Source organism: Lissotriton vulgaris, chromosome 12 (genome assembly GCF_964263255.1).
Source record: "Lissotriton vulgaris chromosome 12, aLisVul1.2, whole genome shotgun sequence".
Taxonomy (NCBI): Eukaryota; Metazoa; Chordata; class Amphibia; order Caudata; family Salamandridae; genus Lissotriton; species Lissotriton vulgaris.
In genome coordinates, this window is record NC_141700.1 from 263,060,196 (window position 1) to 263,075,990 (window position 15,795).

The window sequence follows — 15,795 nt, forward strand, 5'->3', positions numbered from 1 at the left end:
GGCGGAAAAAAACAATCTAAGGATGGAGCCAATGCCCATGCGCACTATCGTCCAAGGGAGGAGTCACCTATCTCGTGACTACAAAAGACTTCTTCCAAGACGACAACATGCAATCATCAGAGCCCAACACCAGGTGGCGATCTAATGCAAAGTGTAAGATCTGCAGCTCATATGCCTCGAACACCCTCTTCTAAAGTCTCTTTATGAAGCTCTACTCCATGACATTGTGCAGCTCTGTCAACGAGCTCAATATATCTAATATTTTTGTCTGGAGAAGAGGGTCTTGAGGGATATAGGTCGGGATCATTATCTGGGTGAGGGTCAGCATTATAATGATCCCATGGGTCACTATCCTGTGATGTGTGGTCATCTATATCCCCATCTCCTGTATCGTGTGGGTCAGGTGATGTTGGTAGAGGAGAATGTGTAGGTGTAATGAGTAAATTTGGATAAATGGTGGAAGGAGGATTAGTACCCACATTTTTCTTTTTTTTTAAGGGAATGTGGTAGTCTTCTTGTAAGTTCATTTCCCTTTTCTCGGGACGTTTGGCATGAATTTGTCCAGTTTCTGGATTAATCACAATCTCCTTCTGTTTCGGATCCGAAGATGGAATATAGGTCTAAGGCTCTTTATTTAGCTGCCGGTTTTGGTGTCGAAGGTTTCGGTTCCAAAGTTTTCGGTTCCGAAGTTTTAGGTATGTAGACCAGTGGCACGGAAACCAGAAGGTGTTTGGATTTCGATGCTGAAGGTTTCTGGTCGATACAAAAGGGGATGATGGACGGAGCGTTTGAGCAAATCAAATACTCACCCCCAGTCAACTGATCTGGGTTTAATCCATCACCATTCTTTAGCTCACTCCGCCACCCCAGTTCAAACATGGCCATATGCAAATCAGTCTGACCCTGTGCCTCATGGGAACAGTCCAGCCCTAACTGCCAAGCCATGTCTTCCCTGGACCGGAAACAAGCATCCTGGGACCGGTTTCAGATTCATAATCCTCATCAGCTAGGCTATCTTGAATCCAGTGGCAAAGTGAGCAAGGGACTCACGTCTGAGCATACCCTGCCGACTTAGGCTGAACAAAGCGATACAAAAGGGTATGAGGGGCAGAGCATTTAAGCAAATCAAACACTCACCCCCAGTCAACTGATCTGGGTTGAATCCATCACCGTTCTTTAGCTCACTCCGCCACCCCAGTTCAGACATGGGACTCATGTCTGAGCATACCCTGCCAACTTAGTCCGAACAAAGCGATACAAAAGGGGATGATGGACGAAGCGTTTGAGCAAATCAAACACTCACCCCCAGTCAACTGATCTGGGTTTCGGGTCGGCACCGGCAAGGGGACGAGTAGACCCGGAGCCAGAAGGCCGTTGTTTATGTTTCGGCGCCAAGCTCGAAGGCGGGGTGCTAGAAACCTTTTCTCAGTGCCGACCTTGGCCTGAAGGCAGAGGAGGGACCAGAGCCTTTTTATGGAGCAGATGGTAGGGGAAGGAAGTCTCTTTTCTCACAATTCGTTGTCCCGGTGTGAGGTCTTCAGCATCTGAGTCGGCTTCAGTCATGGAGTCGTGTTCCTCCTCCATTCCGGCTTCCTGCACTTGTGATTCTTCGTGTTCGGACTCGTCTCCAAAGAGATCCGACACAGAGCCACTTTGCTGGTATATTTTGTGACATCAAGCCTGACGGTCACGCAGTGTTTTCTGTTTTCTTCGATTGAAATGATCGACAAGCGTCGCAGTCCTTCTCGTCGTGTTCTGGCGATAGGCAAAGGTTGCATACTTCGTGCAAGTCAGTCCACGGAAACTTAGCGCGACACCCTGGACAGAACTTGAATAGAGTCCGTTCTTTTTTTTTTAATTCAAATCTTTTTTATTGAAGAACAAAGCTGAAAATAAAGACAATACAATGACTCTTCCAAGGTACAAATGAGCAGAATGATGGCACCAAGACACTTACAGTAATCAAATCAAGTCAAAGAGGAGATAGAAGAAAGATGGGAGAGAAAAGGAGAGGAGGAAAAAGAGAGAAGAGAGTAGAGAAGAGAGTAGAGAAGAGAGAGGACAGGTGTATCCACAAAGCGGTCATAACCAGTTTACCCAAACCTGGTTCGGCATGCATGTATTAGGAAGTATACAGTAAGCATATATGGTTGAACACACTAAAATTCAATAACAGTTCTATGGAACAAGTTGACCATTGAGATGTGCCTCATGGGGGTTCAAAGTGGCAGGATGACGCATCCAGGGATGACCAGAGTTTGTTGTTCGAAGGCTTCCAAGTGGCTGACTGTAGCGCAGGATTGTCTGCCCCTCTTAGAAAGGAAAGCCATTCCAGCCACATTTTAAAGTTGACTTCAGCAAAATTTTTCCACTTGTAAAGTATGACCTTGCACTCCAATGTTAACATGATATCAAGCAATTGTCTGTCATGATTCTCTGGCAATTGTTCCTCCAGAGGGCCCAGAATGACATATATAAATTCTTGAGTAGGAGTTATTCCAAATATCTGTTGGATATATGAAAATACTTTGTCCCAGAATGGACGCAGTAGGGTACAGTTAAAAAGCATGTGTGCCAAGTCACCTGGCGCTTCTTGGCAGTTCCAACAATTAGGCGTGTCCCTCAGATTACATTTAAACAGTTTCTGAGGGGTCCAGAACACTCTGTTCAACAACATATATTTCGTTTGGCATAGGATCGGGGAAACCTTGTTTGTTAGTGCGGTGTTATGTATGACCTCCCAATCGATTACTATTCCTGTGGAGTTAGGCTCTGATTCCCACTTGATTTCGGATAACTTATGTGGCTTCTTGGGCAGGGGGAGGAGCAGTTTATATACTCTAGAAACAAAATGACCAGCATGGTACAGTAACCGGAGGCGGTTCACCAGCCAAGGCGGCTCTGTAGAAAGGAGACGCTTGGAGATAGCAGCTTTCAATTTCAGGAATTGGTAAAATTCTATGTGAGGCAATTCAAATCTCTCTTGCAATATCGAAAAGGGTAGAGGCCTACCACTTTCATAGAGGTCATTCACTATATGTATACCCTTAGTCGCCCACAACTCCCAATAAAGGGTCTTCCCCTCTATCCTGAGCATAGGGTTATGCCATAATGAGAGTAGAGTAGATCTCTTGATCACCGAAGCAGTCTTATGGGATTGGTCAAGTCGGAGGAGTGCTCTTCTAGTATTTAGTAGAATGTATTTAGAGTGAGGTATATGGGTCAAATCCATGGTGAGGAGAGCCGAGAGGGGTGCACGCGCCATTAACGACTTTTCGATATTTAGCCACACTGGAGTGTAGGATGTATCATCAACTAGCCAAAGGGCCCCTTGTTTACAGAGGAAGGCTGTTTGGTAGTTCCTGAACGAGGGCAGGCCCAGGCCGCCTTTGTCTTTTGCTAACTGCAGCTTTTTTAGTGATATCCTGGCTTTTTTCCCTCGCCACAGGAACTCACCGAACAACCTGTCCACCTTCTTGATGAATTCTTCTGAGAAAGTCATAGGGAGCATGCAGGCTAGATAGTTAACTAGGGGCGTGCACATCATTTTAAGGGTCTCAGCCCTGCCCCACCAGGATAGATATTTTGGTGACCAGCTATCTAGCAATGTGGATATCTTTTTTAATGTTAAGTCCTCATTTAGCTTCAGAGTCGTAATCAAATCCCTTTCAAAGTCTAAGCCCAGATATTTAAAAGCTTTCGGTTGCCAGGTAAGGCCAGAGGAGCCTAGAATGTCTTTACTCCCGATATTGTTTAACAATTTGACTTCTGTTTTGTCCTTATTCAGTTTATATCCTGAAACTCTAGAGAACCCCTCGATTGTGTCCATCAAGGCCGGGATAGCCTCGTCAGCTTTTTCCGTTAAGATCAGCACATCATCGGCGTAGGCCGTCAATTTTACAGTGCAGTCATCAAATGGGATACCAGCGATTGCTTTGTTATGTCTAATATGCCACAAAAAGGGTTCTATTGCCAGTAAGAACAAAGATGGTGATAGTGGGCAACCTTGCCTCGTCCCTTGTTTCAGGCAGAAAGAGGATGAGAAGGAGCCACCTGCTCTGACTTTTGCAGTGGGGCCGGCGTACAGAGCCATTACGAGTTTAGTGAACGTTTCTCCTAAGTTAAAATGGTGTAACACCGCCTTAAGGAAGGACCAGTCCACCTTGTCGAATGCTTTTTCTGCATCCAGCGTGACAGCTACCGTGAGAGTATTCAGAAGTTTTGCTTTTTCTAGGGCATGGGCTAACACCCTGGTGTTATCACTAGACAGTCTATGTTTTAGGAAGCCCGCTTGAGATGGGTGTACAAGAGTGGGGAGGACCTTTTGTAAGCGAGCTGATAGAACCATGGCCAACAATTTACAGTCCAAATTAATCAGGGAAATCGGCCTATAGTTTTTTGGTAGCGACGGGTCTTTGCCGTCCTTTGGGAGAACTGCAATAGTCGCTTCTGCTAACGTACCCCTCACTTCCCCCGACTCAGTAAATTCGTGGAAGAGGCTCAGAAGAGGGTCAACCAAGTCTGATTGAAAGGTTTTGTAAAATTTGGCAGTAAAGCCATCCGGGCCCGGTGCCTTCCCACATTTCAGTCCCCTAATTGCCTTTTCCACCTCAGTAGCCGAGATCGGCTCATTAAGACTGAGTTGTTCTTCAGGCTTTAACTTTGGTAATACACACTCCTGAAGATATTCTTGAATTTTGTCTTCATCCACCAATTCGTTTTTGGCGTATAAGTCCTTATAGAAGTCTTTAAAGACTTCGGTTATTTTTTGGGGATCCGAGTGAGTAACTCCCGCCGAGTCCTTGATAACATTAATAGCATTCCTTTGGACCTTAAATTTCAAATATGCCGCTAGGCTCTTGCCGGCTTTATTAGATTCACATAGCTTGAACCTTCGCTTTCTGTCTAGCCACACCCCCGCCCTTTCGCTTACTAGTTTGTTATATTCGTATTTTTTGTTGGTCATGGTATTAAATGTCTCCCGGTCTCTCGTCATTTGGTGTTTGTTCTCTAGGATGGCTATTTCCGCCTCTAACCCTTCTAGCTTTGCATTACAATCTCTGTTCATTGCTGAACGAATTTTGATACACACACCCCTAATTGTACTTTTCAAAGCCTCCCAACGTACTAGGTCCGAAGTGTCCCCTTTCGCATTAATCTCCAAATAAGACCTAATGGCTGATAGAATTTGAATTCTGTTTTGTTCTTTACTCAAGATTTCCTCATTGAGTCTCCAGGACGTTTGTTTAGGGGACGGTTTAATGTTAGTGATGGATAGAGATATGCATGAGTGGTCTGATAGAACCCTAGGTTCAATTGAAGTATCCTCTATCCTTGCAACGCCATTTTGTGTAATGAATATGTAATCAATGCGGGAGAACGAATCGTGCGGGGAAGAGTAGAAAGTATAGTCCCTATCAGTAGGGTTTTGTATTCTCCATGTGTCAATTAAGTGAAATTGTTGGCATAATTTGATAAATGCATTATGTGATCTGCTTGGTTTGAATACACATTTTGAGTCCCTGTCTAAGGCCGGATCAAATGGAAGATTGAAATCACCCCCAAGGATATGCACCGCCGTATCAGGTATCGTTGCAATCTGTTTGGCTAAGTCCCGCCAAAATTCTAAGTCATTAATATTAGGTGCATAAACGTTAGTGACAAAGAATTCTGTATTATCTTTGGATAGTTTCACTGTGACCCAACGACCCTTTTCATCTGATGAGGAAGACAGTAATTCTACCTTGGACTTTCTTGATAATAGTACCAGAACACCATTCTTTCTTCCAACTGCACCAGAACCGACAACCTCTGAATAAAACTTATTGCGCAGAGTGTAAAATTGTTTAACATCTAGTTTGGTCTCTTGCAGCAGTACAATGTCTCCCTTCTGTCTGCGCACATAGTCTAATATCTTTTGTTTTTTAACGGGCTGATTTAAACCTTTAACATTCATAGACAGAATCTTTAATCGATCAAGTGAGGTTGTCCCAAGCGGAGTGGAAAGTGTTGTTACTGACATTTATAACAGTGTAGGTATCATGAGTGCTCCACGAGAGCCCTGGAAATACATGTTACACAGCGCATAATGGAAGGAACACATTTCTTTGCCCCCTATGGAGTATAACAGGCGGAGACCATGGTCCATCATCTGGGCGCCCAGGGATGGGGCATGGCTAGTCTGGGTACCGGTATACAAATATAACATATGCATGATACAGCTTGTCCAGATAAGAGCAAAGAGACAGGTCAGAGGGGAAAGAAAAAGCAAGGAAAAGAGAAGAGGAAAGGAATAAGAGGGAGAGAGAAAGGAAAGTACAAAAAATGTAAACCATAGAACATAACACCCACCCCCCCCAATACCCCACATCCCCCCACCCCACCCTCCCCAACTGTAATACAGAAGCATGGCGACGTGAGGAAAACCGCAGTAACCCTCCCGTCTAGAACTAGTCATGTATAAACATTGGAACAGCTATGCACAACGTAGAGTGCCGATAAACATTATGCAACATTATGCAAACAGTGTAATATTGGAGTGATGTGGCAGAACTAACTTAGGCATAGTAACACGCTCCTTCTGCACATTTTTGATAATTCAGAAACAAACCAATATACCTACAGTATATCTATCAAAGTGGTGCTGTCGAGCAAAAATTTGACAATATAGCCACATAGCCTATTGGAAGGTATTATAGCTTCATACCCTCAGCATAGGGCCCCTAATGGTTATTGGTATCTAGGTTTATGCGTCAGTGGTGAAGAACCTAGTCAAAAACGAAAACCTGCCAGTAATCGTTCCTTAAACAAAGAGCCCCAGCACGGCCAGTCCGAAACCAGTCTAATCTGATCAATCCTGCCAATGTACCGGGTTTTGGATTCATTCATACACGACTTAACACATCTTACACCGGTATCTTCCTCATTTTAATCAAACAGGGCAGACCAGCTCCAATCAAAAAGTTTAGATCACTAGCAACAGGCCACGTCAAGTACAACCTAGGGAAATAAAGTCAGGAGACTCCAGGACCTTAGTTCAGATCTTCGGGCCACCTTTCAGGCAGCGTAGAGTTCTCGGTGCAACGAGGCATCCATCAACTTGAAACCTTACAGAACGGTGGACTTGCAATTTGAACAGCTCGTTGGGCTTTGTGGAATTAACATAGCAGAGATATCCTAGTGAGAGCACTAAACCTCAGATGTGGTCATCTGTAACCTGACGCCGAGGCCGAGGCTGCTTGACTTTCTGGGTTATTAGTTTCCATATCGCGTTCCATGTCCCGTTCTTCCACGTCTTCAAGCATACGTCTGAGTTTCCTGGGGTCCGTGAAGTAGGAAGACGAACCACGTATTGTCACCCTGTACTTTGCTGGGCCCACAAAGCCATATTGATATCCCTTCGTTGACAGTTGTTGGCGTAGCGCAAGGAAGGCCTTCCTTATTTCTACGGTTTCCTTACTGTAGTCTTGAGAAATGTAGACCTTGGTATCCTTCCACAAAATATGATTGTGCTTCCTCACGAAGGCCAGGATTTGCTCAACATGTTGGTAGCGTAACGGTTTACATACGATGGGCCTTGGTCCTCTCTGTGTCTTAGTGATTCTCCCCGGTACTCTGTGTGCCCTATCGAATTCAAGAGGGTTGGTGAAAGTCAGGTTCGTGGCTTTAGTGAACCATGATTCCAAAAATTGAATGCATGAACCTTCCGACTCCTCGGACCCTTCCGGAATTCCAAAGATGCGTAGGTTCCCCCTCCTATTCCTATCTTCCAACTCGGCCAGTCGTCTAGTTGTCTGGTCACAGGAGATGTGTAGGTGCTTCAGAGCCTTGGTGGTTTCAACCTCTATGTCCTCCAGGCGGCTGATTCGGGATTCGGTTTCTGTTAGGCGCGCATTAGTATCTCTGATGTCTTGACGGATTGCTACCACTTCCTCCTTAGTGGCTTTGGCTAGGTCCTTCACTTCATCTAGCCTATTCAGTATCATGTCAAGTGCGTCCGGGGTAACTTTCTTTGGCTTATTTGGTGATCCCGGGTTCGAGTGATCCGATTTAAGTCTTTTAAGGGTACCCTGGTCTTTGGTATCCATCCTGATTACTAGAGCCTCTTCTGAGTAGTTAATATCGTGGAGTAGAGTATACAACAGAAGTCCATACAAGAGGATAGCCAGCTAGGTCTCAGTACACTGGGAGCACGTCACAGATAGAATTTTAGGTACAGGGCACCACATTCATATATTCCAAAGGCGCCCGGTGTGTGTACAATGACCTTGGAAACTCACTGCAAGGACAACACTATCATTGAGGGGTACACCACATGTGGGTTGCTGTGTAATAAAAAGAGAGCCGAGTTGTAGGCACTTGACAGCCTTCTGGGCAGTACTGGTATAGTAGGGAGCCGAGTGTCGTTTTGCTGGCAAGCAATCCAGGTATTCAGCACAGCAGCTTCACACCCTCATCATCAAAGTCACATCCATCAAGAGCAGAGCACTGATCAAGCGTTTTGCAAGTTCATACAGTCTAGTGGCCGACAGTGCAGGCATGCATCTTAGTTTACACTAATTTCTTATGGCAGAATAGAAATGAGCGCAAGTTTTCCATACTGTAGGGGTAGGTGCCAGAGTCGCTCCCCCGATGTTACATGCAGGCTAAATTGGGTAGGTTTAGTGAGGAGAATCACTTTGCCTCGGTTCCCAGTCATTGCCGAGTGGCGGCCGCCATCTTGGTTAAGGCGAAGGAAGCCCCCGGCATGGCCGATCACACTGTACTCACGCGACCGGCGACCGGTGATTCTGCCTTCTGTTCAGCGAGCGCACCTTCGTGGACTCTTTCCTTCTGTCTCCGGTCCTCTCGTTGTGTCCGGTCACCGCATCATCGCGCTGGGGGTTCACTTCTCACTCCGTGTTTTCCCCTCACCACGCACTGCCGCCATGTGCGTCCGGAGCTCCGTTCATCACAGTGCACGATCCGCTGCTGCTACGGACACGCGGGACGGCTTCTTAGATTCAGGAAGTGGTCCGGTTCCTGACTCTACTGTCACATCCCCGCTGCAGAGCCGAAAAAGCGTTCCAAAACTGGATGTGGACGCTCGTGACGGGAGGAGAGACGCTCTAAGCAGCCATCTTCCTCGGCGTCCAAGCCACGCCCCGAATAGAGTCCGTTCTATCGACTGCTATTGATCCCGGCGTGGGTAGGCCCAAAGGCCTTCCTCGAATGTTCCGAACGTAGGTTTTTGAATGTAAACGATACACAGGGAATGGGAAACGCGATCGACAAAATAATACAGTCGAGGGTAGTGGATTGTGCGTCGAAGAGGGCCTGAAGAAACGGTGCCGAACCGGAGCGCAACAATTCACATCCGAACCCGATGGCGGAAAAAAACAATCTAACAATGGATTATATACTCATGTTCACTATTACCGAAAGGAGGAGTCACCTACCCCTTAACTGGAAATACTTCTTTGTAGAAAAACAAAAAAGATCACTGTTCCCTTTTTTCAGTGGAATGCTGGTGCAGGGAATATTCATAAGGTGAGGAATCCACAGGCAGATGTATCTATCAGAAATATCTTCTTATCAAAGCAGCCAGTCTTTTGGATTCCCTGTCCGGAGGTACAGAAAGAAACACGCCATGGGAAGTAGAGGCTTGGACCAACTAGCTCTGTGGGGTGGGATGGGTATAGAGGATAGCTGGGTCACCCAGTGCAGGGCAGTGACGGCGGGCAATAGTTCTATTCACAGGAGCTTGGACCAGGTGCCCAGTAGAACATCTGTCTAGGCCTCGTTGAAAGGCAGCAAGAGTACTAAGGAGGAGACATCAGGCTGCAGGACCTTCGTCAAGACGTTGGTCTTGACTGCCACAGTAGAAAGCTCCAGGTCCAAGACCTCTGCAGCTCTATGCACCACCATCCCAAATGAGGCTCCCTCCTTCGTAGACAGGTTAGGGGGAGATAGCATGCCAGAATCTGGAGAGGTGTCCAGGCCACTGGCAGCACCCAGGTCCTCATACCAGTCCAGGACTTGATTGGGTTGCAGGATCTTTTAAAGGATCCTGCTGCCCCTCCCATTCCTCATCCTCCATGTCCAACCCTTCAGAATAGGGCAGGTTGCCCGGCATGGAGCCGTACAGCTCCTTTGACGCCGATTTCGGCGTCGATGGACGCCCGACCGGCTCCGTGTTGTTCTGAATGACGATGGGGAGGCGGTGCCGGCAATGCGACGGCCTCAACGTCAAATGTGGCCCCGGGGTAAGGTTGTAGAGGTATGACTGGTCCGGATCCAGAAATGGATTTGTGTGGAGGCTGGGGCTGAAGCCAGAGGAGGGGAATTCACTGGATCTCCTATAGCCAAGCCTGCTAGGCCCCAAGTAGAGCTAGCAAGGTCAAGCCACCCAAGTTTGGCGCACATGGCATCATAAAACTCTTAATGGGGTGGTAGTCACTTCCAGCCCCGGAAAGGGTGGGAAAAGCTGAGTCGACCCAGGAACCCACTCCATGGGCAAAACCTCAAAAGACGAGGCTCCTCCGTCTTCCCGCGCTATGGAAGGAGCGTAGTCGAAGCATGCTTCAACTTCTTGTGCTTTTTATGGTGCTTCTTACCTGACCACCATGACTTCGAGGGAGAAGACTTCGACCCCCCAACCCCCGAGTGGAGCTCGGACCTTCCTCTCGACCGAGATCGACGAGGCTACCTACGTAGTGCTGGACCTCTATGAGCTTTAGGGGCCACTCCCTCAAAGCCTTTGGCGTCATGGCCCAGCAACTGGAGCAAAAGCAAACATTTGTGTTGTGGACGCGCTCCATGCGCCAGAGACACCAAATGGGTGTCTGAGACCAACATGGCACAGTGACAGGCGCGGCACGGCTTGAACCCAGAGGTCTTTCTACTAGACATCCCTACACACCAAAAGGATTCGACAAAAGAAAAGTCACAGGGGGTAGCTCTTTGACAGATCGGCGCTTGCTGGTGCAGAAAGAAATGAACTGATGTCCGCGTGATGGGGTGGCACCTATTTAGATGACACAGATGTCAGGGCAGCGACGAACCCAATGCCTACGGTGTCACACGGAGTTCACCGATGCCACCTATCGGTGCATCGGGGTACTGCTATCAAAAATATTTCAGATCCAGCCTGACGCCTGGAAGTTTGAAGTATGGACTCTACGGCTAGATGCCTCTATCCAAGGAAGGCTGAGCGGTTTCTTGGGCCACCTCAACCATTGTGCAGGTCATCAAGAAGGGCAATCGTAATAGCACTTTGTGCTACAGACCGATCTCCCTTCTTGAGTCCGTGGTAAAGGTGGTGGGGGGTGTTATTGGAAAGATTATCTTCCTGGGCAGAGGAGTTTAAGATCATCTCCGACATTCAATATGGGTTCCGCCCAGGTCGTTTGACCCTGGCCCAATGCCTTAATTTATATCTGATCTTGGGGAAGTACACAATTGCCCGTCCAGGACACGATCTACATGGCCTTCATGGATCTTTCTTCTGCCTTCAACTGTGTCAATCGGGAGCAGCTGTGGCAATCCATGAGGGCCATGGGGGTAGAGGACAATTTGGTCAATTTCCTGAAGGATTTGCATAGGGCAACCAAGGCTAACATCAGATAAGCCCAGGACCTCGGTGTATCAAGGGATTTTAAAATTGAGAGGGGGCTCGGCAGGGATGTATTATGGCGCCTTTTTTATTCAACTTATATATTAATGAATTGGATGAAACTTTGGTAAAAACTGGGGCTGACTTACAATATGTGGGGCGAAGAGGGCTACCCATCCTGCTTTATGCGGATGATGCGTCCTCATTGCCAGAAGTGCAAGGAGACTCCAGTCTCTGCTTGATACCTTCCTGAGTTTTATGAACACACGTGATTTGGCAATTAACAACTCCAAATCGTATATCTGCAGGTCGGGACTCGGTCTTAAGATACAGTACCCTTTTAAAGTGGGCAAGGAGAAAGTGCCAACAACATCAATTTTTTCTTATTTGGGGGTTTTAGTGGATGATCGCTTGAATTGGGGGCCCCTCATACAGAAAAAAGGGGGATATTACAAGGGTGAATGCTGCTATTTTTAACTTCGCTGCCAAAATGGGTAAGCGCCCAATAGCGGCGATGTTGAAAATATATCAGGCTAAAAGCATTGCTACCGCCAGCTACGGGAGTGAAATCTGGGGGTATAAAGCTACAGATGCACTACAGGTGGTGAACAGTTTTTTAAAACGTCTTTTAGGGCTGCCTAGCGGTACATCAAATTTGGTGGTTCACGAAGAAATGGGGTTGCTGTACTTATGTGACACACTGGCTTTGCGTCCATTGGTGTTCTGGCTCAAATGTTGGTTAAATAATGACTTTGCTCTTAACCATCAGATTTTAAGGGAGTGTTTAAGTCTTGATCACATGCTACGTATACCATGGCTGAAATACATTAAGGGGTGTTTTGAAGAGTTGGGGCGCCCGGATCTCTTCTCAAAGCCTGATTCAATCACTCCGAAAGACATGAAGTTTGTAAAGAAAACTTTAATCAGCTTAAAAAAGTTTGAAAGAGATGAGACAGAAATTGGAAAATCGAGTGTCCGTAAATTTGTGATGCTTAAAACAACCCCTTTTACAGAGCCATATCTTCTGGGGCCACTGTCGACCTACAAGCGTTTTTTTACTATCCAGGTTCCGATTGGATCTTTTCCATTTATTACTTGCTGTTCCAAAAGGGAGCTGTAGAGGTCAGGTGCTAGCATTGTGTGGCTGCGACGGCCTGTCTCCACAGGATTTCCTACAATTTATGTTTTTTTGTACATTTTATGAAGTACCTAGCAGACATTTTTTAACACCACTTTTAAGAAGGTTGAATTTTAACCATGTTCGTCCTGCCCTTTTTTACTTTCAGCTGCTGAAACCAGATTGTATAGTAGGTTTCTTGAAATCTACATTGAAACTCAGGACTTGTATGGACAGCTAGCTCCCCCTTGATGATGGTAGGCACCCCTCGTCTTCACCCTATGTAGATGATTTTTAGCCATTGGGCATTCTGTTCTCTCTTCTTTTATTATTCCTGTATTGTGTGTATATATATTTCATTGGAACTGTATGTTTTATTTGTAATATGGAAATGTGTAACTTTTATGGTTTTATCTTAAAACCGAATAAAGTTGTTTTTGATTTGATTTGATAGTTGTCTCTATCAGATTTTGGAAAGTAAGCAGATATGAAGGACTGAAAATAAAGCTGGAGGTGTAGAGGCTATATGCTGTTAATGTAAGAGAAGGTGCTGTGATGGTCAGAGGATCCTGTGGAAAAGGCCCTTTTGTATGTTTAGTGGCGTGGATTTTGAAGTCGGGATTTGACCCTTTTTCCTAGGTTCCTATGATGAGTGGTATTTTTAATTTTTTTGTCAGTTGTTGCAAATCATGCAAGCTCCTAACAGTAGTAACGGAGAGTTTCAGTTAACATGCTTGCCGCTAAGCCTTAGCAGAATCCAGATTTAATGCTTTTTTTAAAGTACATTCTTGAATCCTTATCTGTGTATCATGTGGCATAGCCGGAGTTGATCAATGCTGACCCCTTGATGACACCACAAGAAATAATCTCACATGCCCTAGAATATTGGTGACATCATGAGAAGTGCCATAATAAAAACAAGTTCATACTAATCGTATCATAGGTTTAGTATATTGCATTAATTTTAATTCACTTCTATAACGCAATGAAAAAGAAAGATCTTATTTAAGTGATATTGATTGGAGGTCATATCACTGACAAAGAGGAGAACTTCTTTTAAGGGTATTTTTATTAAATGTTCTGAGATTTCTCAGCTATTTTATCCATTACAAGTTAAAGCCATTATGTATCCATTTTAAAAGCTATAAAGACATCACTTCTTGTGTGGTCATTGGCATCAAAGGATACCGTTTGACGCCTCTCGCTAGGAAGACATTATGTTTCCTAATAGGTATTCAAATCATTGAATTACAAAACACTAAGTGAGATTCAGTAGAGATTCTGCTATGTAAAATGCAATGTTTATAAACAAAGAAACCCGGTCACGATTGAATTCTGCTGCTCTTTATTTAAAGCAGATTCTATACCCTAAATTTTAATTCTTGGGTATTGATAAATTATTTTATCATGCTAAGTTACATCCCTTTATGCACATTTGAACACAAAGGGTCACAAACATAACGGTGCACACTCTAATGGTTTATGCACTTAATAAAGTTGTGCCCATAAAAAACATGCCCTTGTGAGACCAGTCCTTCAGCATAGAAAAATGAACCAATGTAGGACTGTAATGAATTATTTACTAGGGTACTAGTACAATTCTCAAAATTTGTCTTGTAAATATGTTGTAATTTGTCAAACGTGCAATTGTGTTGGGTAAAAGAGTGTATATATTTGTATGTAAAAAATCAATTCTTATATGTACGGCAATGTATAAACCACAGACAAAATGTTCAAATGTGCATAAAGTGATGTAACTTAGCATGATAAAATAATTTATCAATACCCAAGAATTAAAATTTAGGGTATAGAATCTGCTTTAAATAAAGAGGAGCAGAATTCAATCGTGACCGGGTTTCTTTGTTTATAAACATTAGTATATTGTCCTACCCGGTTTCGTCCAGGACAAAACCCCACATTTTTCTAATAATGTAAAATGCAATGGCATCTTTAAGTTGTCACTGAAGAAATAAACTTCATTCGTCTGGCTTGTGGAATGAACAGCAGGGAGTGATCTTACCTCTCATCTCTGGATATATCCACTCCAACTGAGGCTGGTGCAGAGAGAATGTCCTGGATTATGGGCAGAAACCTTTGAAGGATCAGCTTCAGTGATGCACAACCTGTCTGCATGTAGCTGGAAGAGAAAAAACAAAAACAAAAAGATTGGTAGTGGAACCAAGTCTGATATATATATATATATATATATATATATAGCTCTGAGATTCTCTATATCTGGTCAATTAGAGGTGTCAGAGATCACAGGTGCTTTTATTAAAATGTAGTTGCCAATTGGTTTTCAAAACCTTGCAGAAGCTGTGTGAGATGGTGGTGACTTAATTGGCTATCATGTTTTACACTCTCCTAGGTAGCTACAGTGGCATGATTAGGGTACTCTTTGTCCTCTCTCTACGAGAGAACGACTCAACTTCTAAAATGAAGAAAATGTATCTTTTAGGCTGTTACCTTCCCATTCAGGATCTAGAAGAGATTCACTTTGCTATATACACCAAATAAACAAGCTTTTTTTGCTCTGTCGCTTCCTGAGCCGATTTACTCCATCCATCTACACAAGACAATAATCTGCGCTTATTGCCTGTGCATAGCAAACATCTAGTCATTACTTCACCTTTCATATTTACTCTGGAGCAGCTTCTCAATTTGAGGCAGGACAGTTGTGCAAAGATCCAGTTTCCACAGAGACCTAAGAACAATATAAAAATATTAATTATCTGACTGTACACATTTTTACATGTCGTCCGATCATCAGGCACAGAAGACAATACATTTTCATGAACCTCCACTAAGGTGGTTGTTGTCTCCATAATTCACAAGATGACGCATACTTGTTCAATCTAGACAAGACTTCACTCTCTCAGATCTGTATGGTGGATAACGCTCTATTAAAGATTTATTGAAAAACAGAGAGAACTTCACTAGCTCATAGGAAGCTTAAACCCCATGATTCTACAGCCAGACTCAGGCCAAGATCTATTAACGCTGTGCACCTCAAGTGATGCAAACCCTATGCACAGAGTTAGGGTGTGATTTATTATCCAACGTAAACCAGGATTTGTGTTGGAAA

General features: G+C 44.7%; 1 protein-coding gene across 3 annotated transcripts in view; it reads right to left on the bottom strand.

The window, feature by feature from the left end:
* The window catches only part of KATNB1 (katanin regulatory subunit B1), a 633,244-nt gene that overhangs the window by 52,096 nt on the left and 565,353 nt on the right, over window positions 1–15,795 (bottom strand). For all 3 annotated transcript variants that reach the window (XM_086945006.1, XM_086945005.1, XM_086945004.1), the window contains 2 exons: window positions 15,340–15,414; window positions 14,731–14,847 (listed from right to left, as the gene is read on the bottom strand). In XM_086945006.1, coding sequence (XP_086801132.1) covers window positions 14,731–14,847; window positions 15,340–15,414 — 192 coding nt within the window. The remainder of the gene's footprint in view (window positions 1–14,730; window positions 14,848–15,339; window positions 15,415–15,795) is intronic.